At 49.8% G+C, this 25,505-nt stretch overlaps 1 protein-coding gene across 4 annotated transcripts; it reads right to left on the reverse strand.

Moving 5' to 3' along the window:
• Positions 1-23,743, reverse strand: Septin4 (septin 4). 4 transcript variants are annotated; one of them, XM_032912378.1, is made up of 15 exons: positions 22,837-23,743; positions 22,182-22,766; positions 21,519-21,563; positions 20,160-20,167; positions 7,017-7,313; positions 6,624-6,717; positions 6,153-6,239; positions 5,409-5,532; positions 1,630-1,764; positions 1,399-1,516; positions 1,207-1,308; positions 943-1,039; positions 689-851; positions 453-498; positions 1-221 (listed from the first exon to the last, which is right to left on the reverse strand). In XM_032912378.1, exons 1-14 carry the CDS (start codon positions 23,741-23,743, stop codon positions 480-482), a joined length of 2,781 nt encoding a protein of 926 aa, XP_032768269.1. In that variant the 3' UTR covers positions 1-221; positions 453-479. The 4 variants fall into 4 exon arrangements, 3 of the variants coding, with proteins under 3 accessions (XP_032768269.1, XP_032768270.1, XP_032768271.1); XM_032912379.1 differs by lacking the exons at positions 20,160-20,167; positions 21,519-21,563; positions 22,182-22,766; positions 22,837-23,743 and adding an exon at positions 9,349-9,507; XR_004389040.1 differs by lacking the exons at positions 20,160-20,167; positions 21,519-21,563; positions 22,182-22,766; positions 22,837-23,743 and adding an exon at positions 9,349-9,509 and having other exon boundaries at positions 453-851.
• Between the last annotated feature and the right edge of the window lie 1,762 nt (positions 23,744-25,505).

Consider the following 25,505-nt stretch of genomic DNA (forward strand, 5'->3'; position numbering starts at 1 on the left):
GCCACATATAGGTTAGTTTATTTCCTCTGAGTCTCTGAGAAGTCAGCAGGGATATAAGGCGAACTGGTAGGAGCTGCAGGGGGCCTGAGCAGAGCTGATGCAGGGAGAGAGGCCAGCGTGGGCTGGTAGAAGAGATTTAAATATTCAGGTCCAAAAGCCAGTTAGTGAGTCTCCTTCATCTGTCTTTGGATTTTGTGTAGCATCTCCTGCATCCGCCGCAGCTGAAATAGGTGCACAGATCAGAACAAGGTGTACTGAAGAAGTGCCCCCCAGATTCTAATCCCTTGAGTCTGGGGCTTTGGTGGCCCTTGTGTATGACGAAAGTGGCAGAACCACTCAACAGCCCACATATGTATCAGAGCATAAGTATAGGTCCTTCTATTCCCAAGCCAAGAGATAATGAGAATTATCAAATGGGGGCCTTCCCAAGGCTGACGGCACATTACTCTCACCTCTTCATCTTTCTCCGGATGAGCTTCTCAGTTTCTGGATCTGTCCCTGGTGGGACAGCAGGGATAGGGAAGTCAGTACCACTCTCTCTTGTCAGCTTGCTGAAGAGAGGGGGAAAGGAGGGTAGTAAGGTTGGGGGGACCCCGGCACCAACTTGAGTGAAGCCTGGGGCCTGCAGAGTAATAAGGGGAGGACTTGGGATTCCCCTGGCCAGCTTTGTCCTGGCTTCTGGTCATACTTGCGATTCCGTTCCTTCACTACTAGCCGGGTCATGCTCTGGATGCACTGTGCCCTGTAGTTCTCATAGTGTGTCTCTCGGGTCACATCCTTTAGGTCCTGCATGTGGGTACGCACCAGCATTGTCCTCAACTTGACAAAGTCGCAGTGACCTGGGTTTTCCACTGCATAGCAAGGCTAGGAGTCAGCCAGGGTCATAGGTAAAGAAGAACTCCTAAGGGGAAGGGTACTCTGGTCACAAGCTCAGAGCTTTACCTTCCACGATGCCCCAAGGGTAGAGCCGGCCTCGAACTCTCCGCCCCCTGGCTTCTACCACAGTGTTGCTGCCAATCACCGCGAATGGGATGCTTTCCTAAGAGAAGTCATGGGTTGCCTATCAGCATCCTTGTTCTCCCCTGTCCCTTTCCACTTGTGTCTTCTGCTTTGCTCTAAGATGACAGGGTCCTCTTCCACCCCAACAGTCTGTACTTCTATAGAATTCTCCTCCCCTAGGGAGGGGGTGCCCTAGGGTGGCCCCACCTTTAGGGCTTGGTCCTGTAATTTGAAGTCCTCATCCTCATCAGAATCACAATCTGGGAACTGATAGATCTTGATTCCAAAGTGCTCGATCTCCTCCCGGATCTGGCAAACAGATGAGGGGGTCCACAGTTCTGGGTACCCCATCCTTTCTAGAAGCCCACCTAACCCCCTCCCTCCATTAGCCTCCCTCACTTTGCATTTCTTTCGGTCCACTTCAGAGGGTGTCAGTGTGTCTGCCTTAGCCAAGATAGGCACAATGTTGACCCGCTGATGCAGGGCCTTCATGAATTCAACATCCAATGGCCGGAGCCTGGGGAACAGGAATCGGTGACCACCCGCTAGTGGTACCCTGCCCCGTGGTGCTCTTGGCCTGCTCCCTTAGTAGACCCCGGTGGTGCCAGGAGCCTCAGGCTCAGACCATACCCGTGGCCAAAGGGTGAGATGAAGTACAGGCAGCAGTGCACCCTGTTGTCTTGGATGTTCTTGCGATTCAGGCCACTCTCATCTCGGAAATACTGCTCAAACTGCTGGTCAATGTACTCAGCCACGGGCCTCCAGCTGGGGCAAGGACAGACAAGCAGAGAAACTGTGGGAGTGGGGGCTGCCTGGGGAACCCTGGCTTGAGCCAAGTTTTGCTTTTTCTACTTTTCCAGGGAAATACCTGGGTAGGATGGGAGTAGTTCATGTCTTGATAGAAAATTAGTCTGGGTACACAGGTAGTTTGATAAATACTAGTTTGAGGAACAAAAAGGGACTGAGGGTGACCAGGCAAAGAATAGCCAGGGGGCAGCAAGTGATCACCACTTAGAAACCAAGGAACCACTGAGTTCACAGTCCAGCCTCAGAGCCTGTCTCTCCAGACCCTCTTGCCCTTATCTAAGCCCCAGTGCTTCCATAATGGTGTCTTTGACACTAGCAATGTACACTGCCCTCTACTGCACAGCCATATGTACATTCCTCCGCAGTCATCATCATGAAGCAAGGTTCCCATCAACCCTGAGACCCATTTATTTCATTAGTCCCACAAGATAAGTGAGCTCAGACAGCTGCCGTTCTCACATCACAGCATCTGTGAGTGACTCACATGTGCTATCAGGCACAGGAAAACAGCACGCAGCTCATGAGGGCGCTCACTTGCTGAGAATGCTTGCCCTAAAGGGCGGGTGGGCAATCCCAGGAACACAGGTGAAAAGAGAAAACTGTTTTCACGGTGTTTTTCTCTCATCTGCATACGCACGCCCCGGCACAAACATACCATGCACCCTGACAATAAATTTATAAAAAAAATTTTTTTCAACTATAGCACAAAAAATGTGTATCACTTAACAGGGATGACAAATGGCTGTCATTTCAGTCACTATAATGCACAATATACATATGCCTTCTACTTATGAAGCACGTTTACTGGAAAACAACTGTTGTTATGCAGACGGCATCCTCATTTTTCTTATGTTTGGTCTCTTGTCCCTTGAGAGATCATGTCCAGTAAGGGATCTACAACAGTTCCTTGTGTGTGTTAACAATGATGAAATCACAATTGATGTGTTTTCCTGAGTCTGTCCCCACAGTTAAACAATGCCTCTCTCCCCGTGTGTGTGTGTGTGTGTGTGTGTGTGTGTGTATGCACGTGTGTCTATGTGTACATAGGCGTGTGTGTGCGTGCGTACTTGCATGTTTTTTGTTTGTTTTTTGTTTTTTTTTTAAACATTTATTTATTTTGTATACATCATACAGCTTTCTACCTGCATGTATGCCTGCAGGCCAGAAGAGGGCACCAGACCTGATTACAGATGGTTGTGAGCCACCATGTGGTTGCTGGGAATTGAACTCAGGACCTCTGGAAGAGCAGACAGTGCTCTTAACCTCTGAGCCATCGCTTCAGCCCCGTACCTGCATGTTTTAAGAACTTCACTTTCAGGATTTTTGCTCTTTTATCTAGTTTAATCCTCACTGCTGTGACATTAGCACTTCAAGCTCAGCACTCTCGTTTTATACGGAAGAAATTAAATTGGGGGACTGGAGAGATGGCTCAGTGGTTAAGAGCACTGACTCCTCTTACAAAGATCCTGAGTTCAAAATCCCAGCAACCACCTGGTGGCTCACAACCATCTGTAATGATGCCCTCTTCTGGTGTGTCTGAAGACAACAACAGTGTACTCATATATTAATAAATAAATATTTTTTAAAAAAGGAAAGAAATCGAGTCCTCAGAGAGACTTCCTCCAGATTCTTTGTGACTCAAAGCTCAGCGTCAGTAACTGCATATGGCCTGACCCACCCACTCCTTATCTGACAGACACAACTAGCTACAAAATGGCTCTTCCTCTGCTCCCCGGCTACCACCAGGGATGAGGGTATTTGTTCTGCACTCCTAAAAATGTCCACCTTTGCATATGCTTGTGTGCCATTTATTCCTCCTGGTTGACTAACTTAGTATCTACAGAGGTACACTATGAACAGTGAGGTAGAATCACCTGGGAACTATTCTTCCTGAAGTGGAACTTTTTTATTAAAAGGCAAAGGACGTAAGCGGGTTGAAAGTGGTCCCTTCTATAGTGGAAAGCAGGTACTAGTTGGGACTGGAATTTCTGGACCAGCTGTCCACTGAGACATCCTGCTAGAGTAGGAAAGATGTTGACAACATAGTTATCCTCAGTCCATCTGAAACACCGATGGAAACCACAAGACCAGGATCACAAGACTAGCACACTACTGTATTGAGAACATTAGAAGAAATGACCACCCAGTCAGGGCTTAGACAGAGTTGACGATGAGCCGGTTATCTGTGAGGACAGCCACATGGCATGAAAATAAAGCAAGCGGTGAGGGTCTAGAAAGGTCCAGTTAGTCAATGAGACTCAGGGTTAGAGCACCATGGATCTACAGCCTGCAGTCACATGGGAATCTACAGTCAAGAAGGCCACGCTTGGTCTGATATTCTTCTGCTATTGAACTGAAATTCTTAAAATTACAAACATGGGGACCCACAAATCTTGTTGCTGGCCCTGCAGTTACCATTGCTAAAATGCATCATTCTGGGTTATTTTCAGATCCAAAAGATGATGTAGATATGGCTGGGGGGGGGGTTGTTGCTTTTTGTTTGTTTGTTATTGTTTTCCATGAGGAAGGAGAATGTAACCATTTGCTCAAGATCATGCAGTTGCTAAATGCCAATCAAGATCTGTGCACATAGGACCATCTGCCCAATTCCTTCATCAAACACACGGCCCTCTTCTCCTGCCTTTTTGGTCCATCGCCTGCACCTACTCACTTAAGTGTGACCATTACCTAAGCATTTCTCTAGTTCATGAAAACAAAAGAAAGCTAAGGGTATGTGCTTGTGTGATGCACGTGTCAAAACCATCTTTCTTTTGTTAGGTAGTCTGAAAGCCACCTGGAGTTCCTTCTTTTCCTACTTCCTTCTACCTCTCTCCCTAACTCTTTCTTCTTCTTCGTTTTTTTTTTTTTTTTTTTGGAGACAGAATTTCATATAAGCCAGGCTTCATGGTTGAGACCGGCCTGGAGCTAGTTCTTCCTGCAGCTCCCGAGTACAGGGCCGACGATGGTGCACCTTGGTGCCGCCTGGCATTTCCTTGCTGTGGCTTTTTTTTTTTCCCCTCTGCTCTTTGGATTTTCTTCCCTTCACGCCTCCTTCCTTTCCCCCTAAACAAGATGTTTGCAGCATCTAAGATAATAACTGGAGGAAAGAAAGGAAGGAGGGATGGTGGTGTTCACGCTGCACCTATGCTTGCTCATGGGCGTCTGTCCCCACAAATATAGAGCTATATGCACAGTAGTGCACACTTGCAGTCCCAACACTTGGGAGGCTAATTCGAGAAAACCACTGAGTTCAAGGCTAGCTTGAGTTACACAGTGAGTATACAGCAAGAGACCCTAATCTTTAAAAGAAAAAAAAATCAATCCAAGATCTTGGGAGGCAGAAGTCTAAGGTCAAGGCCTGCTTGGCCTACACAGTAAGTTCCAGGCCAGCTGGGGCTACATAGTAAGTGTCTCAAAGGTAAACAAAACCATCCACCCCCAGCCTTTTCCTCTCACTCTACAGAGGAGACAGCTGTCCAGTGAGGTCACTGATTTCTTCGTCCTAGCAAATATGACTGTCTGTGACCGAGGGTGACCTGTGTAAATGTACGCAGCACGTGCGTGGGACAAGGGCAGCTGGGGCTGTCCTGGGTCAGACATACCACTCTGTGTTGTTGACTGCATCCCCGAAACCCGGAGTGTCCACAATGGTGAGTCGCAGCCTCACTCCCTTCTCTTCTATATCCACCGCATGCTTAGTAATCTCCACAGTTTGCATGATCCTCTCTGGAAGAGAGGGAAACTGAGGCGAGGACAAGCGCATGGTCCCGCCCAGCCCCCTTCCCCCCAAAAAAGCCCACCCCAGCTAGCTTTGCTGCCCAGACAGCATCCCTTTCCACCCCCAGGCGCCTGAGGGCCTGTTCCCTGGGAACCAGCAAAAAACACATTTCCCAACACAGGAAATGCCGGTGGCTGTTGGCTCTGGCCCCAGCCCCTGCTCCAGTCTTTTTTCTTGGATTCCTGGAATCCTTTAGGGGTCAGAAACTCACTCAAAGATCAGGATTCTGGTCCCTGCCCTGCCTCTGCACCCAAATCTTTTTATCCCCCCCACCCCCACCCCAGGACAGGGTAGCCTTGGCTGGCCTTGAACTCTCTGTAGACCAGGCTGGCCTTGAAATCATTGTGATCTGCCTGCCTCTGCCTCCTGAGTTCTGGAATTAAAGGCGTGTGCCACCACACCCAGCACAGCACCCAGATCTTCAGGGAGCTGGCTGATGAACTTGCCAGACCAGTTAGGTCTATGGAAAGGAGCCATGTATCTCTCTAGGAAGCCCAGGGCCTCCACCACGCCAAGGGAGGCTCCACCCCCAGCACCTGTGCGGAGTTCAGCTTCCTCCTTTCCTTACCTTCCGCACCTAGCAGTTTCCGATCCCGGTACAAGTCAGTGAGGAAGAGGCTGTTGACAAGAGTGGATTTACCCAGACCAGATTCTCCTGATGGGAGAGAAGACAGAGGCGTCAACTCAGGTAAAGGTTCACCTGCTCAAGATCTGGGACAGACTGCTGCCTTGCCAATGGGAGCTAGATCAATCGAAGCACAGTATCTCGGATCTGGAAACTTATACAGCCCTCTTGACTGAATGAAGCCAAGAGACTGCCCAAGGTGGCAAGGGAAGGGAGAGATTCTAGAAAACTGTTAATCAAGTGCATCTTCTTCTCCCAAATCTGCACATTTTGGGCCATGCTTTAAGTGACTTTGCAAAACAGAACAGCATCATCTGGTGCTCATTCTTTCCCTCCCCACACGCACTCCTCTGACGCGCACACATCAACTCCGCTGGAAACATCCATGCCCACCCCAGCCTTGACCCTTCCTACCTGCCACCATGAGGGTAAAGTCAAAGCCTTTCTTCACAGACTTCCTATGAACTTGATTGGGGAGGGTTGCAAAGCCCACGTACTCCTTGTCATCCTAGTGGGCAGGAGACATAATGCATCAGAGTGAGAAGCAGCTCTGTCACTAGCTTTCCTCTTGTCTTCTAGGTCTTTGCCTCTTAGTCTGAGCTCCCATCTGAGGCCTCTGGGCAGGTCTTCAGTCCCTACTGTTACTTTGAGTTTCCAATGCCTTCAAGGCAGAAACCACTGAACCGGGTTCTGTTCTGCAGAACAGAAAGGTCCTCCTGACACATCTACCCCAGGCTCTCTTTCTGCCCTCCCCCGGTCTTTCAGCACCCACCCACTGAGTGGCAAAGGCAGGGCTGGAGTCTCTACCTCAGAGGAATCGTAAGGATCAAGCTTGCCCCATGGACTGCGGGGCCTGGAGGAAGGGCTGAGAGGGGCTGGGGGACAGAAGTACTGCTGACTGTCAGAGGGCTGGGACCACAACGTGGCTCTGAACTCCACATCATCATCACAGAGGTCTGGGCTCTGGGGCCTTGGCTCCAAGATCTGGGGCCTGACCACCCTTGTCTTGGACTCCGTTGGGTGGCAGGGTTCGCTTCCTGGGAAATCCTTCACGAACTTGCTCAGTTCAGCATCATCACTGTTGTCCTCCAGGAAGTGCTTGATCTGGGGGTTTGGGGTAGAGGAGGTGGGAATGGCAGAAGAGGGCAGGACGGGAAGATTGAGGCAAAAGACAGAAGGTGAAAAGGAAAGAAGCAAAGTATGTGTGGTTAAAAGAAACGGCAGTGAAGCCAGAGGACGCGCTCATGCCTAGCCCCGCACACACCTGCTCGCTAGCCTCCCCAAGCCAAGAGACTGGAAAGGGCTTCAGACTCCAGCCCTACAAAGCCCTGTTCTCCTAGCAGGTCATCACCGAGGCTGCTGCCACTGGAGGTCTGTCTGCCCTAGTCAGGGGCCAGCATCAGTCCCAGAAGCAAGCAAAGAAATCGGACTGAGTAAGAGGAGGAGGAGCAGAGGCCAAAGACTTGAATGTGCCATTCAAAGAGGAGTGTAGAGTCAGAAGAGGGAAGGGGTGCTAGTGGGGAGGGTCGGGGGAACGGGGCTTGTCCTCCAGGTAACAAGCCAGAGGATGGTTCAGTGCCTGCCACTGCTGGTCAGGGATCTGGGGACATAGGTGCATGTTCTACTACAGATTCTTACTCGCAGGCTTGCTGCCCAGGCTTTAGGCCCACTGACCATACTCGTACTCTAGCTGATGAACCATGCCCAACGTTGGCCTAAACCTCAGAATTGAAGAGTACCACCTTACTCCTGCCCTGTGGATGCTAAACACAGAGGGTAGTCAGGGACAGACAGGTGAGCGAGGATAAAGGAAACACCAAAAAGGGCTGGGAAGTATGGCTGAAGTAAGGCTAGACCTCCTACCCTAAACATGTACCATATACTGGCAGTGACATCTAGGGGAGGGGCCCCTTAGTTGCCTACGTGCCCATTTTCCCTGAATTCAGCAGTACAGGAAAGGTTGTGGCCTCACCTAGGAACCATGAATGTGAGGTGCTGAGAAAAGAACTGGCGGGCTCCCCTGCAGAGGTCTGTTCTATCGTCATGGAAGTCAAGTGGTTTCCCCTCTTGCCTTAGACCCCCTCTGCCCCCCCAGCCATGAGCTTCATAAGAGTTCCCACTCTCTTTTGGGGGTCAGCATTCTTTGTGGGGTGCCTGGCAGTGCTGGGCTCATCTCTGCCTCACAACACCCACGTGCCACCCCCAGACAATGGACAAGGGCCAGCTGCAGAGGCTGAGTCACCCTCTGGGGATTGGCCAAGCCAGCGGGGCTACCCTGGACCACTGTGAAGTCTCAGCCAAAGCAGGAGAGGTAAGAGGTCACAGGCTTCCTGCATAGCACCATTTTACAACGGTCAGAAGTGAAAGGGGCAGACATGCACACTGACAGGTTTATGCTAGAAGAGACAGAGAAGGGGAGGTTAGAAGGGAGAGTCTTGTATGACTCAGGTCCCTACACCTGCTGGTCATCAGCCTTCAAGGTTTGCTTGGACAGGAGAGAGGAAACTGGAACCAGCATGTGGACTTTAGTGGCCCCAAAGGGCTATGCTAAGGCAAGGCTGACTACAGCTCCCCATGCCCATTATATCTGAAAGAGGGCCAACGGATTAACCATACAACCCCATTTATGCTTGTTGGCCTAGCAGAATGATTAACTCTGCCCCTTTCACTCTCGAGTGTCCCAGCTTGGCCAAATTAATTATACAGAAGCAGAGAAAGGATGGAGTGGCTCTTGTTGTCTGGCAGCTAATGAGTCTGGGGAATTCTGGAAAAATCTCCCTGAACCACCCCAGGGTGACCCAGAATTTGATCTGGGGGTCTTGCTAAACATTTGAGAAAAGACTAAGTTTTCTCTGGGGCACCGAAGACTGGGAAGCACTGATAGAAACCCCAAGCCCACAGAGCTACCAAGATCCCAGCACCACCATCTTCCCTGCCGGACTGATGGTACACCAGCAATGGGGAAGGCCAAAGGACTCCAGACAAGGAGTTTGAGGCACTCGGCTCTTTTCCCATCTGTCTGCCTACCTCCTCCAGCTTTGCCAGGGACCAAACCATTTTCCAGCTCTGAGCCCCTATGCCGGTCAAGGCCAAGTGGGAGACCACTAAGGTCTACCCACCTCCCCGAGCACCACCTTACCCCAGCTTCAGTCCCGTCCTCGGGGACAGGGTTCCCTTGCCATCCCAGTGAATGGTCCATGCCCCACACTTGACACCCCTGTCAGCAAGCTCTAGGTCTAATTCTATCTCCAGGCAAAGGTCCTCGAACAGAAACAGGCTTGTCTTGATGCTCCTGCTGTCATCTGGCTTCCTGGTTTGTTCCTTCCCCCTTTTTCTTTGACCCCACTCTCTGTGGAATGTTCTTCCCCGCCCCCTCCTCTCCCCTCCCCTGGGCACCCACCCCCAAGGACGGCTCAGCTGCAGCAGGGTCAGTTAGATCCTCTGCAGCTCCCTCCTCCTCTGATTGGCTGTCCCATGCTGCCTGCCAGCTTCTTACCCTGGTGGGCACAGCACCAACCTCCCAACAAGTCTGCAGTACAGGCTTGATCCACTTAGCTTCTCTTGTTAACCCTAAGAACACTGAAGCCTGCCGGAGGACTGGGACATACATCCCTAAGGTGACTTGACCCATCAGTACATAGCGATGGCCAACCAAGGAGCCGAAGTCCAAAGATTCCAACCCCCTCCATCTTTTACCTTAACTTTAAGCAAGGCTAAAAAAAAAATGGTGGGATGCCCGATCATCCCCTGCACATAGGTTCCATGGGAACAGACCCACACTTCTCAAGTATTCCACTGTTTTTCTGAACCAGAAGAAGCTGCTGCTCCATCATCCAGAAAACTATTGCTAGATTTCTCTGCAATAGCCACAAAGGAGTCTCTGCTCTGAGGACTCCGCCATCCAAAGATACATGACCTCTGTACTCAACAAAGGCCTATGTGCCCTACCTCATCTTTTCTACAAAATCAGTAGAAGACTTGGTCTCTAAGGAGTGTGGGTTCAAAGCAAAGAAGGCTGGCATCCTAGAGACCAATTGAGGGGTCTTGGGGGGCGGGGGGTCGTTACAGATGGAGCATCCACTAGGAGTCAGCAATATTTGTGAGCCTGAATAGTCTTAGTTTTAGAGTCCTTGTCTTTCCTTTCTCCCAGGACAGCTGAGAAGAGAAAGCATTCCCAAGTAACAAACACCTCAAGCTGATGTGACACGGACGTTTGTCTCAAGTCACAGGCTGGTCATTAATAGAGTCCTGTCATTCTTTTCATGGGGAAATTCAGACTTCCTAGAGCTCTTCAGCTGGAGGTCTCCACACTCATTTCCAAAGGAGCTAGGATACTGACCTCCTTCGCTGGCAAGACACAACACAGAGAAGTGTGGCCTGACATGAACCAGTCAGCCCAGGCATTTGGCTAGTTGTGAGTGTAGAGGTCTGAAACTGGACATCTGGGTAGTGTGGGGTATCTTTAGCTAGAAAAGAGCAGGGTGGCCTCAGCCAAGCCAACAGCCCAAAAACCTCAGTTGAACTGAACAGTGTGTGGTAGAAAAAGCCCCCCTGATCCCTGCTGAGTTTAGCACTGGAGATAATCGGTGCTCCCCCAGGCTTCTATCTTAGAACAATCGGTCTGTCCATCTCCCATGCGGGCAGAAGGTTGGGGAACTGGGATAAGGACAAGCACAACTTGGCCTCTCCCAGGAACCCCCTTTTGAGTAGGTCATAGGGTCACTAACACTTCCTGGCCAAAACTTGGGCCTCTGCCTAGACACAGCTTGAGAGATGAAAGCCCAAAAGGGTGGCCTTTCCAGACCTGAAAGCTTGGGACTCCACAGGGTCCAGAGTTCCCTTTTGGCAGCTGCTCACAGTCAACATCCTGCCCTGTGGGCTGATCACCAATCCCCTCCTGCTGTAAACAGCTTGTGTCTCCCCATGCAGAAAGCAAGGTCTGAAAGAAGAGGGTGCTGTGTGGCTTGGAAGCCCTGACCCCCATACATTGTGTTTCTGGCAGGACAACACCAGAGGAGCTGGTATCCTCAGAGCCAAGGGTGAAAACTTTTATCTGGGGTTACAGCTTTTCTTCTCACAGGCAGGTGGCAGAAATGAGTCCCCCCAAACCCCAACCCCCACACACTGCAGAAGGACCTAGTTGCAGGGACAGGGTAGATGCAGCAGGAGGAATGTTGCCCATGGTTCTGGACTGGGAGGCAAAAGGATGGAGCTGATCATGCCCCTGCACAATAGGACACTGGACTTGCCTCTTCCTCTCTGAGAAAGGTCCAGGGGATGTGGGTCATTCTGTCATCATTCCTTTTAGTGAGGCTGGCAGTGTCTACGGATTTCCTCTGTGTTTTCCAAAGGAAGTTGGTGCTAGTCCCTGCACCCCAGGTAGGTAAGGAAGGGTCATCCAGGTAACACAGCTGACTCCCGCAAGGGCGGGGGACCCCCTACCATCCTCATCAGTGCCGTCCTCTCCAGCACCAGAGGCTACCAGCAGGCACCTCCCACAAAACTGACCTATTCCTTCCTCCAAGACCTTGGGCAGCACCCTGGGGGTCGCGGCCCGCTCAAAGCAGTTCCACTCAGAAGGAATAACTTGAGAGCGGCGACGCGGCGCCTAGCGCCAGCAGTGCCTTGTCTGAACCTAGAGCTGGGGACAGTACCTCACGCCCTGCCCAGCTAGGGCTGCAGCGCCGAGTGTCCCCTCAGAGCAGCCCGGGAGTGGCAGGCCCTGCGTTTCCGGCTGTCCTCTCTCCTTACCATGGTTGCAGCCCGAGCCGGGCCAGCTCCTCCTGGACAGCGCCCCAGCCACCCTTGGTGCGAGCTGCGCGCGGACCTCGTTGCACCGCGGGGCCCCCACTAGCCTTGCAAGAGTGAGGTCCGCTGGTGGCGGGGTGGGGCGGGGCTTGTCGGGCCTGGGGCGGGGCCTGTACCTCTGCAGCCGCGACGGGTGCCTGCGTGAGCGTCTCCTGAAACCCAGGGCTGCACCGGGCAAGTGCTTTTTCTAGAATAGTCTCTCCAGGCAGTGTTGCACCGCAGGAACTCTAGTCAGTTCCCACAGAAAAATAAATCAGCCCACCTGGCATCCCTGGAAGAGAGACTGCCTTTGCACAGGGAGGGCGAGTTGCGGCAAGAGTTAGAGAGCATTAGTAACCCCCCTCCCTCCCCGGAGATTTCAACAAGGATTTAGGGGAGTGAACTGACTGAACAGCCAAGTTACTCATTGCTCATACCCACACTATACCTCCTAGGAGGGAAATGTCAGACATTCCCCACCTCCACTCAAGCTGTGAAAAAGACACAGGTTAGCCCGCAGGTTCCTTTTGTTCAAGACCCCCAGATTAAAGATTAAAGAGGATTTGCTGCATAAATTATCCAGAGATCAATTGCTAGTAGGGTGGAACAAAGAGGTGAAGAGACAGAAGGGCTCTAAGAGGTTAGGGGAGCCTTGCCTGGGGCAAGCAAGTCTGAGAGTGCCTCTGGAAAGGCCATCGGAGCACAACCTGCAAGGCAGGCCATTCCTCCAATAAGCAGATGAAATGCAGTGGGACAAACGCCCCAGCAGCTTTGGGAGCATTAGAAGGTCAGAAGGGTCAGAGCAGCAGATAGCTAAAGGTAGATTCTTGGGAACAGGGAGCTGAGAAGGGATTTCCTGAATTAAGTAGGGTCTGAACTGGCCAGGTTCCTGTGGAAGTTTCCAGAAACATGTCCCCCCCCTGACCCCCAAAAGCCCTTCCCGAAGGGCAGGTTGACTGACTGGCCTCAGCCTGAATGTACTTCAGGCAAAGTTGAGCTCTACCACTATGGCTCTCTCACAGTACAAGTGCATGCTAGCTAGCTAGCAAGCTGAGGAGAAACTTGTCTAGTTAGGAGACCTTAGGCAACTCACTTCACCTCAATGCCTCAGTTTTCCATCCCCCAAAATTAAGGGGATAAAACTAGATGATTTCTAAGTTTCTAACTGTTCCTTCTGGCTTTATAAACATGGATGCAGTGTGGTCAGAGTGAGCTACATGCTTCAATAGGCCTTAGAGGCAGTCAGGAACGAGGCAGAAGTTTAGCCATGAAGAGACCCTGAGGGATATGGTGGGGGGCCTGCAAGCTTGGCTTTAGTGAGGGACCCTCTGAAACTATACATAGGTTCTAGACAAAGGTCTGTGGTAGACAGGAGACTTCAAGCTGCACCCAGAAAAACAAAGACACAAAAGGGGAATTCCAGTGCTGTTGGAAGTCTACAGAAGCAGCAGCTTGCGGTGGGTGGCTGTACCTTTTGAGTGGCAACCTTAGGCTACACTAGTTCCAAGCCACCAGCACACACCTGAAAGATACATCATCAGTCTAGTCATGTGGGTGGGAGTCAGGGAAAAATCTGCATCAAAGAAAACAGATCCCAGGCTAATGTAGCTAAGTCTATAAAGTGCTTGCACGGTACTGGAAGATCTGAACTTGATCTTCAGAAACCATAGAAAATAATTAAAAGCTGGGGGTGTGGTGGCCTACTGTAATTCCAACGTGAGGAACGTAAAGACTGGTGGATTTCTGGAGCTCACTGGCTGACCAGCCTCACCTAACTGGTAAGCCCAGGACCCAGTGAGAGAGCCTGTCTGAAAACAAACAAGGTGCACGGCTGTCCTGAGGAACAACACCCAAGGCTGAACTCTGACCTCGTTTTCACACATACATGTTTATGCCTCCATCCATGTAAGACAAGGGAGCAGCAGGCCTGACCACAAAGTCTTGTTTTCTTTACTGTCAAATCCTAAGCCCCAAGCCATGCTGAGTGTGGACCCAGAACTATCTCAAAAGGCAGCTTGGCTAGTTTCTTTCTCTTCAGCTGTGGCTGGACTTCCCCCAGCTCTTCTCTACCACCTGCTGCTCTGGGGTCCAGAGCCTACATCTCTTAAGGCACGTTGGTGCCAGCTTGCCTTGAGAAAAGCCCCAAGAGAAGCCTTAGACCATAAAACTCTGATCCAAACCAGTGCCACACAATCCCCCTCTCACTCTGGTAACATGCTGGGTAAAACAACAGCTGAAGATAGGCTAAGCTATCCCTTTCCCACAGGCCTGTAGGCTAGCCCTGGAATACTCAAAGGGCTCTGTGAGAGAGCCAGACCTTAGCATATGTTCTATGGCAACAATGTCTATTGAAAAGTCCCTTGATCTTCCTGGGCTTCTATTTCCCTCACTGAAGGAAACTGGACCCTCCCCCACAATTTCTAGCTCTTTCTCTGTATTGATCAGGGCAGGATCCATATTTGGTCAGAGCGTAGCCCAGATCCAGCCACTCTTGCACGAATCCCTTTCCACCTTCCCACACACCCCGTGTCAGGTGCTGAGGCCCACTTTGCCTTAACCCCTTTCATCTCACACAGCTCTGGGACTCCTTTGAAGTTCATCATCCAGAGAGGTAAGCAGTGATATTCTTGACTAGGGTATGGTTTCCTGAGCATTGCTAGCATGGACAGCCAAACATCTGGGGAACAGATAGCTTGGCACAGGGGATAACATCATTCCCTGAGAAATGCAAGGCAGCAATCACAGCCATAGCCCGATACCCGCAGTCCACCAGCTCCTGGACAAGGAGTTGCACGGCACCGCAGTTTTCATAAGGAGACTGTGTGTGGCCAAGCCAGGACCTAAGTTTAAGACACGGAATGCTTACACTGAAAGTCAGTATTTTGGGCCTGCATGATAAGCAAAAGGCCACTATAAGGCCTCTCAGTAGCCATTTTCCATAAGTGGTTCAAGAACTAAGTGTCTCCCTTCTGCCACAAATGAATGACTTACTGATGCTATGGTCAAGAGCTCAGGTGGAGCCAAAGTGCTGGCTTGTGTCTTTAAAGGAAAACTCAGTAAGTCTGTACGGAAGCAGACTCCCTTAAAGCATTCCCCCAACCCCCACCCCAGCTGCTGCCTCAGGTTCCACATTCTGGAACAGGCCTGAGATGCAGGTGGCGCCTGTTGTGTGACTACACAGACAGAGCAGCAGCTCTGATGCTCCAAAGGTGCAAGAGGCCAACTAAGACCACAGAAGGTCCAGGGGGGAGGAGCCTGGCATACCTTCTGACGTCATCACTCCCTGACCACTCTGACTCTCCTAGCTTCCCAGCCCGTCTTTAAATACCTCCTCGGCTTTTAAGGGCAAGGATTCTAGCATCCTGCAGACTATGAAAACTGATTTACCCAGGTATTTGTCATGTCAAGTCAAAGCATTCCCCCACCCTGGCTAAATGATTCTGTGCTAGAAGGCTTGCTGACTCATTTCACTAGACTTTGTCCTTGGATGTCTGCACCCTTTCAAGTGACCTGTCTGTATACTGTTCTCTCCCAAATTAAGCAAAACCCCCTGGGGGGCTGGAATGTGTCTTCCATTTTAACCTCAGCTGACTTCTAGCATGGGACTAGAGAATCTGTCATGTGACGGTAACTGGGCCCTGCCCCCAGGAGCTGGCTAATCAATACGCACCGGCTAAAACAGTGCACTAATTAGTTTTCTGCTCTGGTTTTAGCGCACAGGCAAGCCTGCAGGGTCTAAACTTCTCTGACCCGGCAGCACGTGTCCTTCATTCTGTCTGCTCTCAAACGTTGCTCACATGCGAAGGCCTGACTGTTGCCCTCCTTTTGCTGTTCCTGACATTCTGAATGCTGAGAACTTTACAGAAGATGCAGTGACAGGAGTGTCTGTACCACACTGTGGGGCAGTAGAATGGGATATTCCTTAGTGTTTTCAGCTTTGACAAACAAGCTCAGACTCCCAGTTTCTTTATCTTTGGAGATAAAAAATGTCTATGCCACAGGTTGCAGTAACATGAGAAGGTAAAGCCACTAAAATGAACAGTAGCTATTATATCTGCAAATATGGACATTATCAACACCAAACCAGCTGCTGCCAACTGTGGCTATTTCAAATGTTTTCCCTCCGGGGGATTAGGAGTGCCCATGGGTATAGAGAGATGGGAGCAGAGAATGCCGGAGTAATGCCTTCGGAAGTGACTGTGGGGTCAGCTTTTCCGGTCTTGGTCTTAGACCACCAACACAAATTCCCAAGAACAATCACAGAGACTTTTAAATGACTTCTGACCATGGTGAGTGTACCAAGGAAGAGACTGGTCCCTCCAGCCCAAGTCTGAGTGCTGGGGCTTCTCTCAGGAACTAAGAGACATTGCTCACATTCTGTTCCCCTCCTCTAGCCTTTGTCCACCCTTGAGGAGCAGCTGTCTTTCTGCTCCCCTCCCGGCAGCTGAACCAAAGGCAGCTGAGCAGAGGGTGAAGGGACATGACCAGCTCCACTGATCAGGACAGCGGCCTTCTGGCTCAACAGCTGTCAGGACGGCTTCTGGACTGAAGAGTTTTCTTCCTCACTTCCTCATTCAAGTTGGCCCCCTGAAGTCAACCTTCCTGCTCCACCTGAGCCCGCTGTCTTCCTCCTTACTAAAAACCATCCCCTCAGACATCACTAAAATACTCTAAGTGAAAGAACTGGAAATGGAGTCCAGTCAGGAGGGTTAGCTTTTCAAGGTACACTAATGGGCTTGGGGAGGCCTGGAGATGTAACTTGATGTGTAAGAGCACTGGCTGCTCTCCCAGACCCAGGTTCAATTCCCAGCACCAACATGGTGGCTCGCAGCTGTCTGTAGCTCCAGTTCCAGTGATCTGATGCCTTTTTCTGGTTTCCCAGGGTACCAGGTATGAATGTGGGATACTGACAGGCATACTTCCAGACAAAATTACCCACACACATAAATTAGGTAAACAAAAAAGAAAAACATACACTAGGAAGTCCAAGATGTATGTGCGGGATTATTTTGACAACAGAAAACTAAGTATGATTAGCTGCTTTAGTTCCACCATCAAAGCCAAGGAAGAAACACGTTTTCCTGCCTTTATTACCATAGGCCTAAGAGCCAGCGGCCCAGGTCTTACAGTGAGGCTGGGAAATCTGCCCCTCAGCTCCGTATCTAGAGGCTGATGCTGAAATAGACTATTCCACAACTCGAGATTTGTCCAGCATGAACGAGGGTCCATGAGAAGCAGGACTTTCAGTAATAAACCCTATGGTCAACCTAACCTATCCCCAAATTAGCAAGTCAGGGCCAGAAGTCAGCAGCTGTTCATCGTGCTCCAGAACTGGCTGCCCTCAACAGGTACAAATGACCCAAGTGCCACCTGACGGAGTAAGAGGCTGTGTAGTGGGGTCAAGCTGCTGTAAAAAGCCTTCTGAGGTACCCTGCCTCATTTTCACCCCCATTGCTCTATGCATCCCAAATTAGCCTCTCAACCACCAGATAGACCAGCTGTCCTAAACCTGTGGGTCATGAGGGGTCAACTAAGACCACTGGAAATCACAGCTATTTACCTTACAATCCATAACGGTAGCAAAATTACAGTTATAAAATAACGACAAAAATAATCTTACAGTTAGGGGTCACCACGATATGAGGAACTGTATTAAAGGGCCACGACATTAGGAAGATTGAGATCCACTGCTCTGTACCAGGCGAGAAGACTGGGGAAAGTGGGAAAGAGAATTCTCAGGATTCCTTTCAAATAGCTCGCATTGTAGGATTCTGTTTCCTTCCCTTAATGAATGCAGACACTCCTGGGTTCCTAAGAGACTAGAAGCTTTCTTTAGTAAATAAGATGCCCCAGAGCTGAGCTCCCCCAGCATACAGAAGTCAACAGGAATTTGATGACCCTCTCTCCTTCAGTGATCAAATGACATAAGACCCTTTCGACATTTCAAGTCGGCCTTGGGTACCACTGAGATGACCTCCTCTGGTAACTGCCCTAATTCCAGCCTTGGTTTCTTGCATAATTGATAGATGTGGCAAGAAGGAAACCACCTCATCCTCTGATAGCCTGAGAAGTCACATCCAGAGGCCAGGAGGTCCGGTATCCTGTAGGCAAGTGATCTGGGGGCTGGACTACCCCTGTCCATCAGAGACATTGCAGCCTGTCTTACTAAGAGATGCTTTATTTCCAGAAGTCCCCAGGCCAAAGGAGAAGGCAGTTTCCCTGACCCACTTCTTGTCGAGATTCTGCTAGTACATATATGATAGGAATGCTCCCCTCGGTTTAGCCTCATCTTCTCTGGGGAGATTCCAACCCCTATCACCCTAATCCATGGGTGAGAAGCACTTCTCAACCCCACTCCTAGACAAAAGGACCTCGAGGAGCCATTCGGGAGATCAACAGAGTCATTGGCAGAATCTGGCTTTATCCATAGCTGCAGACTCAGAGGGGCTTATGAAATTCAGTATTCTCCATCGCTGTGGACCTGGAAGATTCCCAGTTGAGTATTCAGTAACAAATACTGCCTTCCATGAGCCAGCCACTGGGGTTGAGCCACTAGAGAATTCCTGCTGGGAATGGAATCTGGAAGTCTCTATGGTCAAGCACTCCCAAATCAGAGGAACCAGGGTCCTTGCACACAAGGCACCACCAAGACTACAGGGTCTCCATCCCGGGCCTCCCTGAGGGCTATATATCCCGAAATGATAGGCTGTGAGAGCTGTTTCATGGAGACTACTTTGCCCAACTCTGTGCAAACCCTACCTCTAGAGAGCCAAAGGAGACCCCGGCCCAGCTGCCCGAGAGCCTCTCTTCCTAGCTTCTGAGGAGCAGCTTTGCTACTGAGCAGAGCTGAAGAGCTGTAATTATCCAGACAGGATAAGAGCTATTTTGGGAAGAAGTCATTCTGCTGCCAGAACTTTTGACTTCCTAAACTAAAACAAGATGCACAGAGAAGGGGGCGAGGGTGGGGAGGATGGAGAGAAGCCTGCTTAGTCACAGGCATCAAATCTTGAACCGAAGGAAACAGTACCCCTTTCAAAGGTATAGCTTTGTATTAGGGTATCTCCCTTATATATATATATCCCTAAGATATCTCCCGCTGGCCTCGGAAAGAAGGCTGTAGCCACCCTCTACTTCTCCTCCTCCTGGCTCCCCATTGCCTAAGCCCCATCAAGAGCATTCATCCAGACTGTTGTTTGTTTGGGTATCTGAGCACGGACTAGTACCTATTTATATATGGTTTTTACCCTGTCCACGTCTGTCTTATCTCCCCATTAGTGTAGTCAGTATCTCAAAGCAAGGAAGTGAGTGTGTACTAGCAGAGTGTCACACATCTGAATTAAAAAACAAAACAAAACAAAAACAAAAAACAACCCATCTACGGAATGAAGGAGCAGGATGGTCTGGAGCAGAGTTAAAAGGGACTTCCTGCTTTGCTTGGAAATAATCTCTAAGAGTGCCTTCTCCCACCTACAGCTGAACTCAGGGCCTGAGGCAGAGGGGGTGGCAGCTGCATTCCTGGACCCCGCCCTTCCAGCTGTTCTGTTATCTGAGCTCTTGCTGTCCCCACTCATTTCTATCTCAAGTCAACTGTTCATCCCGGGTCAGTCAGCCATGGATGGGCCTCATGAGATTTTTGCTAGGCTTTGGGTTAAGAGAGTAATGTGAGGCCGGAAGAGCTTTGACCATCTCATTAGAAGCAGACCAAGAAGAGCCCAAGCACTTAAGGGAACAGTCAACGCACTGCAAAATCAGGACACTGCCATATTTAGGACACGGGGCTGCCAAGAGCAGAGCCCACTTTATGTTTCTCCAACCTGAGGACTCAAATAGTGTGTAACCCAGAAAGGCAACCCCTTTTTGAAGTGCCCTAGGCAGGAGAGGGAAGGGCCAGATGGGGAATGATCCAACCCTTAGCTGCCTAGCCTTCCCCTGGAGCACTGGGTGAAAGATCTTCACTTTCTCTTCAAAGCTGCAACTTCGGCTCATGTAACATTTTTGTACAGACGTCCCTGCACAGTGCCCTTGTGTGCAGCAGACAAGCTACTAACCACATACATAGTTCTGTCTCCTTCCACACCCCTCCCTCCCATCAGAGAGCAGGAGAAGGAATTAGGTAAGGGGTTGGGACACTGGACTACAAGTATCTCCCAGAAGGATTCTTACCTCCTCATCTGTCAAAACAAAGAAGTAGAAGCCAGGCATTTCCGGGGGGCAGGCAACAAATGGAATTCAGGAAGTGTCAACATGAGGAGGGGAAAGATTGTGTTACTAAAGATGGCCAGTTGACATGGGAATGGCCCAGCCCAAGTCCCTTCTTAGGCTGCAAATGGCCTAAAAACTGCAGCTGCTGTTTACTTGGTGTTCATGATGCCAAGTACCGTGATGAGTGCTTTACACATCAAGCAGTTCACACTGGTCAGATTCTCCAAGGGATGGAGGACTTGGGATGGGAGTGCGTGCACAGGGTCCCCTCCCCCCAATGCCATCCAGCCCAGTCCTGTGTCCCATTAGTAAATAGGACGAGGGCTTATCGCGCCATACTTCTCACAAGCAAGAACTCTATGCTACCAAGACTCACTCTTAGAGGTCTGGGCCTCATGCTCGCTCGCCCCTGTGCTACCAGTGGCCAGGCATAAAGAGGAGCAAAGCATCTGCAAGGAACCATTAATGACTCCAGAGACAAGGCAAGCTGTGAGCAGGCCTAGGGATCCTGCCAAGGCGAGGGAGGGAGGGAGGGAGGGAGGGAACGAGGGCTTGAGCTCTGAACCCTTAACCTGAATCACTGGGGATTCAACAATGGGCATGACTTTGAAGCAGCTGTCTTGTTCTGGTGATTTTCCCCTTAAAACGCATGACTAGGGGGTTGGAAAGATGGCTCAGTGGTTAAGAACACTGGCTACTCTTGCAGAGAAACCAAGTTCAATTCCCAGCAACCATGTGGCAACTCACAACTGTCTGTAACTCCAGTTCCAGGGAATCTGACTCCCTCTTCTGACCTTCATGGGCACAGAGGCAAAAGACCCAAACACAGCAAATAAATTAAATCTTAAAAGCTGGGTGCAGATGGTGGCACAAACACAGTACAAGCAATCTGGAGGCACATAGGTCTGTGTGTATTGAAGGCCACTCTGGTCTACATAGCAAGGCCAAGGCTACATTATAAAACACAGCCTTGTCTCAAAAACAAACAAAAACCCAATCTATGATAGGTAAGATTAAGTGTAAGGACCACAGGACTTAAGTTGCATCCTTTCCAGTAAATCTACTTTGAGTTCTCATTAAAAGACGACTGTTGAAAATAAAAAAGGTTCACATTCCCAAAGGGATGACTAGGAGTGGAATTTAAGGTAAAAAAGAGAATTACCGCTCGTTTAGGTCTAAATCCTCGACATTTAGTTTCTTAACAGACTTAGCCTACAGGACAGACATGGAGGCCACCCTATCACTTATCTTCTCACCTTCCCCCACAGCCTTCCACAAGTGCCCCCCACCACCACCACCAAAAGACAGGAAAATACAGACCTTTCAGCCACCAGAGGATCCGGTTGTACATTTCCTCGGAAACATCTGAAAGTAACGGAAGCTTGCTTTTTCCTGTGTGTGGAATGTCATCCTCCTTCCACACCTCCACCAGAAAGTCTTCTTAGCCCTTGACCCTTTTCACTCTCTTCCCACCTAGGACTGGGTACTGCATGCCCACTGTCCCTCTTCCACCTTCTCTGCTGTGTGCTTTAATGCGCTCTACCTCCTGGAAGCCCAAGAACCAGTCCCTATGCACCCCAACTACTCTACTTTGAAACCAGAGTATTTACCTGAGGCTCTAGTTTGTTTTTAACAGCCTCACTAGCCCTTGCTCTGCCTCTGTTCTTTATTTCCATTCTGAGGAATCACTTCTGACCCTGCATGTGTTCTCTACCTTCCACGGAACAGCTAAGCCGCAATGCCTGTTAACAGTCAATGCTCAACTCCAGATCTAACCATTTGCATTGATGTCAGCAGCGTGTAGCTCAGTGAAGCTGGCAGTCAAGGCATGGAACAAAGCTCAAAGACAGAACCAACTTTGGCACTAGCAGGAAGGCAGCCTTGGGGCCCAGAATGAAGAGCGGGTGCTTTGCTGCCCATCCCAACCAATATCCCATGTCGCTAACTGTGGCTTGCAGCCGGACGGTTTGCTTCTCCACATACCGAGGAAGAAAGCATTGAACCCTTGAGAGGGTTGTTTGCTGGTGCACTTCGGGGTCTTTTGCACTTCTGTCAATGGTACCCGGTATAAAGACTCCTTTGGGGATGGTGGTAAGCTTGCTTTGTCTCTCTGGAACATCAGGTCCTCACAGAAAGAGGTTGAGTCCATTTCATAAAAGGACTCTAAAGGGTCTAGGAAGGGAGGCGACTTAGGTTCAAAATCAAATATGGATTGGTTTTGGGGTGTTTCAACTTTAGGATTCAGTAAGGTCCACCATGAGCAATCAGGCCCATACTTAGGTAAGGACCGAGGGGGCAAAGGCCGAGGGGTCAACTCAAAGGCTGCAGTGGCTTGGGTAGAGGGCTTTGGAGAAAGCTCTGAATATAGGGGAGACTTATAGGTTCCTTCAGACACTGTTCGACATGTCACACGATGAGGTGACTGCATTGACTGTTTTCCTGGGGAGATGGTCACCTTGCGTCCGACCTCACGTTCTCGGGGTGGGGACCTCACAGTGGGCTCCGTTTCAGATATTAAAATCTTTGGGGGCTTCGTCTCAATACAGAAAGAACGCTCTGGTCGAGGGGAGGAAGAGGGGATGAGGGGATGAGGGGGATGAGGGGGATGAGGGGAGGAGGAGGAGGGGAGGAGGAGGAGGAGGAGCTCGTGGTGCCCCATCTAAATCTCTAAAAACAGAAAATTTGAGGCCTGTTGACAATTTCGTGGTCTTTTGCGAGGTCTTAGGTTCTGAAAGTACTGAGCTGTGACCAACTTCTGGCTCCTGGGGAGGGATCTTTCTAATAACTATCTGAGGGGTATTAGCCGTGCGACTACTATGCTCTTGGACAAAGACATTTCTTGAAGATTTGACCTCAGCAGTAGTCCTTCGGGTGGGCTCTGTTTGTATAGCTTCATCCTTCGGGCAAGCTGAAACCCTACGGGGTACTTTAATCCCCTGGGGGTTCTGGACCTTGGAGGGTGGGTCCTCCTCTTTTTCTCTTGTAAAATACAAGTGACGGTATTTTGCGTCAGAGGCCATGGAGGAATGGTAGCCAACCTCGCGCCCTGGCTTGTTCTCAGTTCTTCGTGTTGATTCTTCCCTGACTGGACTGACAGTCCGGTTCACTCCTGCGAGATGGGAGGACAGTGTCTGGACTGACTGGTTCTTTCGATGAGGAGAGTGATGAGGAGAATGATGGCGGGTTACCTCTACTCTTGTTCGGGTCTCAGTTCCCCGTGAAGTGGAGACTGCAGAGAGGCCAGGCCCTGACTGTGGGCACACAGAGCGTGGGTAGTCTGATGTTGAATGATGAGTGGTGGATGCAGCTTCGGCTCTTTTCTGGGAAGAAGGAGGAGGAGGAGGAGCAGGAGGAGGAGGAGCAGGAGGAGGAGGAGGACTCAGGGAGACAGCAGCAGCTCGCTGGCTTGAGGAATAATACCCATGTGTCCGCTGAGGAGCGGAGGTAGTAACCTCAGCCCCTCTGTGTGAAGAAACTGCTACCTTGGACCCATTTTTATTTGTCTTGTACACCTGAAAGACTGTGGCCTTCTGGGTAGACGCCATGTTTTATCAGCTGGCTTGTTTTCAGGATCCCGATTAGGCATGAGTGTTTACCCTCATTGTTTTCAGAGCTGCTGTTCTTGGTACCCCACGAAAGTGGCAGCTGTTCTAAGAGTGTCTCACAGTCCTCTTTACAATCTCTGTCTGATGATGTCATAAAAGGAGCTTCCTATTAAACATCTTGTTTTACAGTGACAATTCTTCATAGACAATTACTACCCAGATGGAAAGTAACTCTGTCTCTTTGGACTTGACAATAAGCCTTTGGCCAAGTTCTTAAGAAAATCAGGATTTCCTTGTATACAGGGAATTTCCTTATCGATCCTGGATTCTAGGAGTTCTCAGGGAGTCATCCAAGGACCAATCAGCTAGAAGACTGTATGGAGTCAGCCTCGCAGGCCAGTCAAGTGAGCTCGGCTTGAACAAGGTACCTTTTGGTGTATACAGACTTACTCCCATCTTATCTGAAACTGCTACATACGAATTAAATAATAATAATAGTGATAATGACGGTGATGATGATAGAGCTCCAGATTTTCCCAAGTTTCTCGAATGGTCTAAGGTCAAAACCTAGGTTACTCAAGTTATAAACTCTCACATTATCCCAGGAACATACAGTATCACAGTAAAAATCATAGTAAACATCTGGTCCAGCACCTTGGACATGACTTACCAGAGTCTTAGTTTCAATCTGAAAACTACTACCTCATACACGAGAATGGCACAATAAATATTAATGTCCCTTCTCATTAATGATCTTCCTATTAGCAACCAGCTAGATTCAGATGTTCATCCTTTCTCTTTTCTCTTCCTTCCTCCCCTCCCCCTTCTTTTGAAACAGGGTCTCATGTAACCCGGGCTAGCCTTGAACTCTTTCTGTAGCCAAAGATGATCTTGCGCTTCTGCCTTCCTGTCCTGCTTCTGCCTCCCAAGGAGTGTATTATAGGGCATACCCAGTTTATGTTGAGAATCATGCACAAGGCCTCATGTATGTTAGGCAAGCTATCCACTAAGCTATATCCCAATCTTCATTCATTCTCATTCATATGTGTGTGTGTGTGTGTGTATGTATATATGTATATATATATATGTATATGTATATATATGTATGTATATGTGTAGTTCTGGCTATTCTGGAACCTAGTCTGAAAGACCAGGCTGGCCTTGAACTTAGAGATCTGTCTGCCTCTGTCTCCTGAGTGCTGAAACTAAAGGTGTGCACCACTACACCTGGCTCGTTTATAAACACTGTAAGTATATGTTCATGTGAATGCTGGTACCCCCAAAGATAGAGGTGTAGGACAACTGTGAACCACCTGATGTGGGTGCTGAGAATCAATCTCGAGCACTCTGCAAGAGCAGAATGTGCTCTTAACCGCCAAGCCATCTTTCAGCACCCTCCTCTTTGGGGACAGATTCTCACTAAACGGCCCAGGTGAGACTCAAACACACAATCCTCCCCCTTCACCTTCTCAAGTTCTGGGAATTTCAGGCAGGTGCTATATCATACCTTGCCTTATAGTCTGGGTGGTGTCAGTCAATCAGTCAGTTTGTCTGTCTGTCTGTCTCTCTCTCTGTAGCCCTGGCTGCTGTGCTGGAACTCACTCTGTAGAACAAGCTGGCCTCAAACTCAGAGATTGCCTGTCTCTGCCTCACTGGTGCTGGAACTACAGGTGTGTGCCACCACTGCCTGGCATGGCTCTTTTCTACTTGAAGAGCAACTTTCAATGAACATTGTGGATAAAGAAACTATTACCTTTCTTTT

The sequence above is a fragment of the Rattus rattus genome, chromosome 9, assembly GCF_011064425.1.
Source record: "Rattus rattus isolate New Zealand chromosome 9, Rrattus_CSIRO_v1, whole genome shotgun sequence".
NCBI lineage: Eukaryota > Metazoa > Chordata > Mammalia > Rodentia > Muridae > Rattus > Rattus rattus.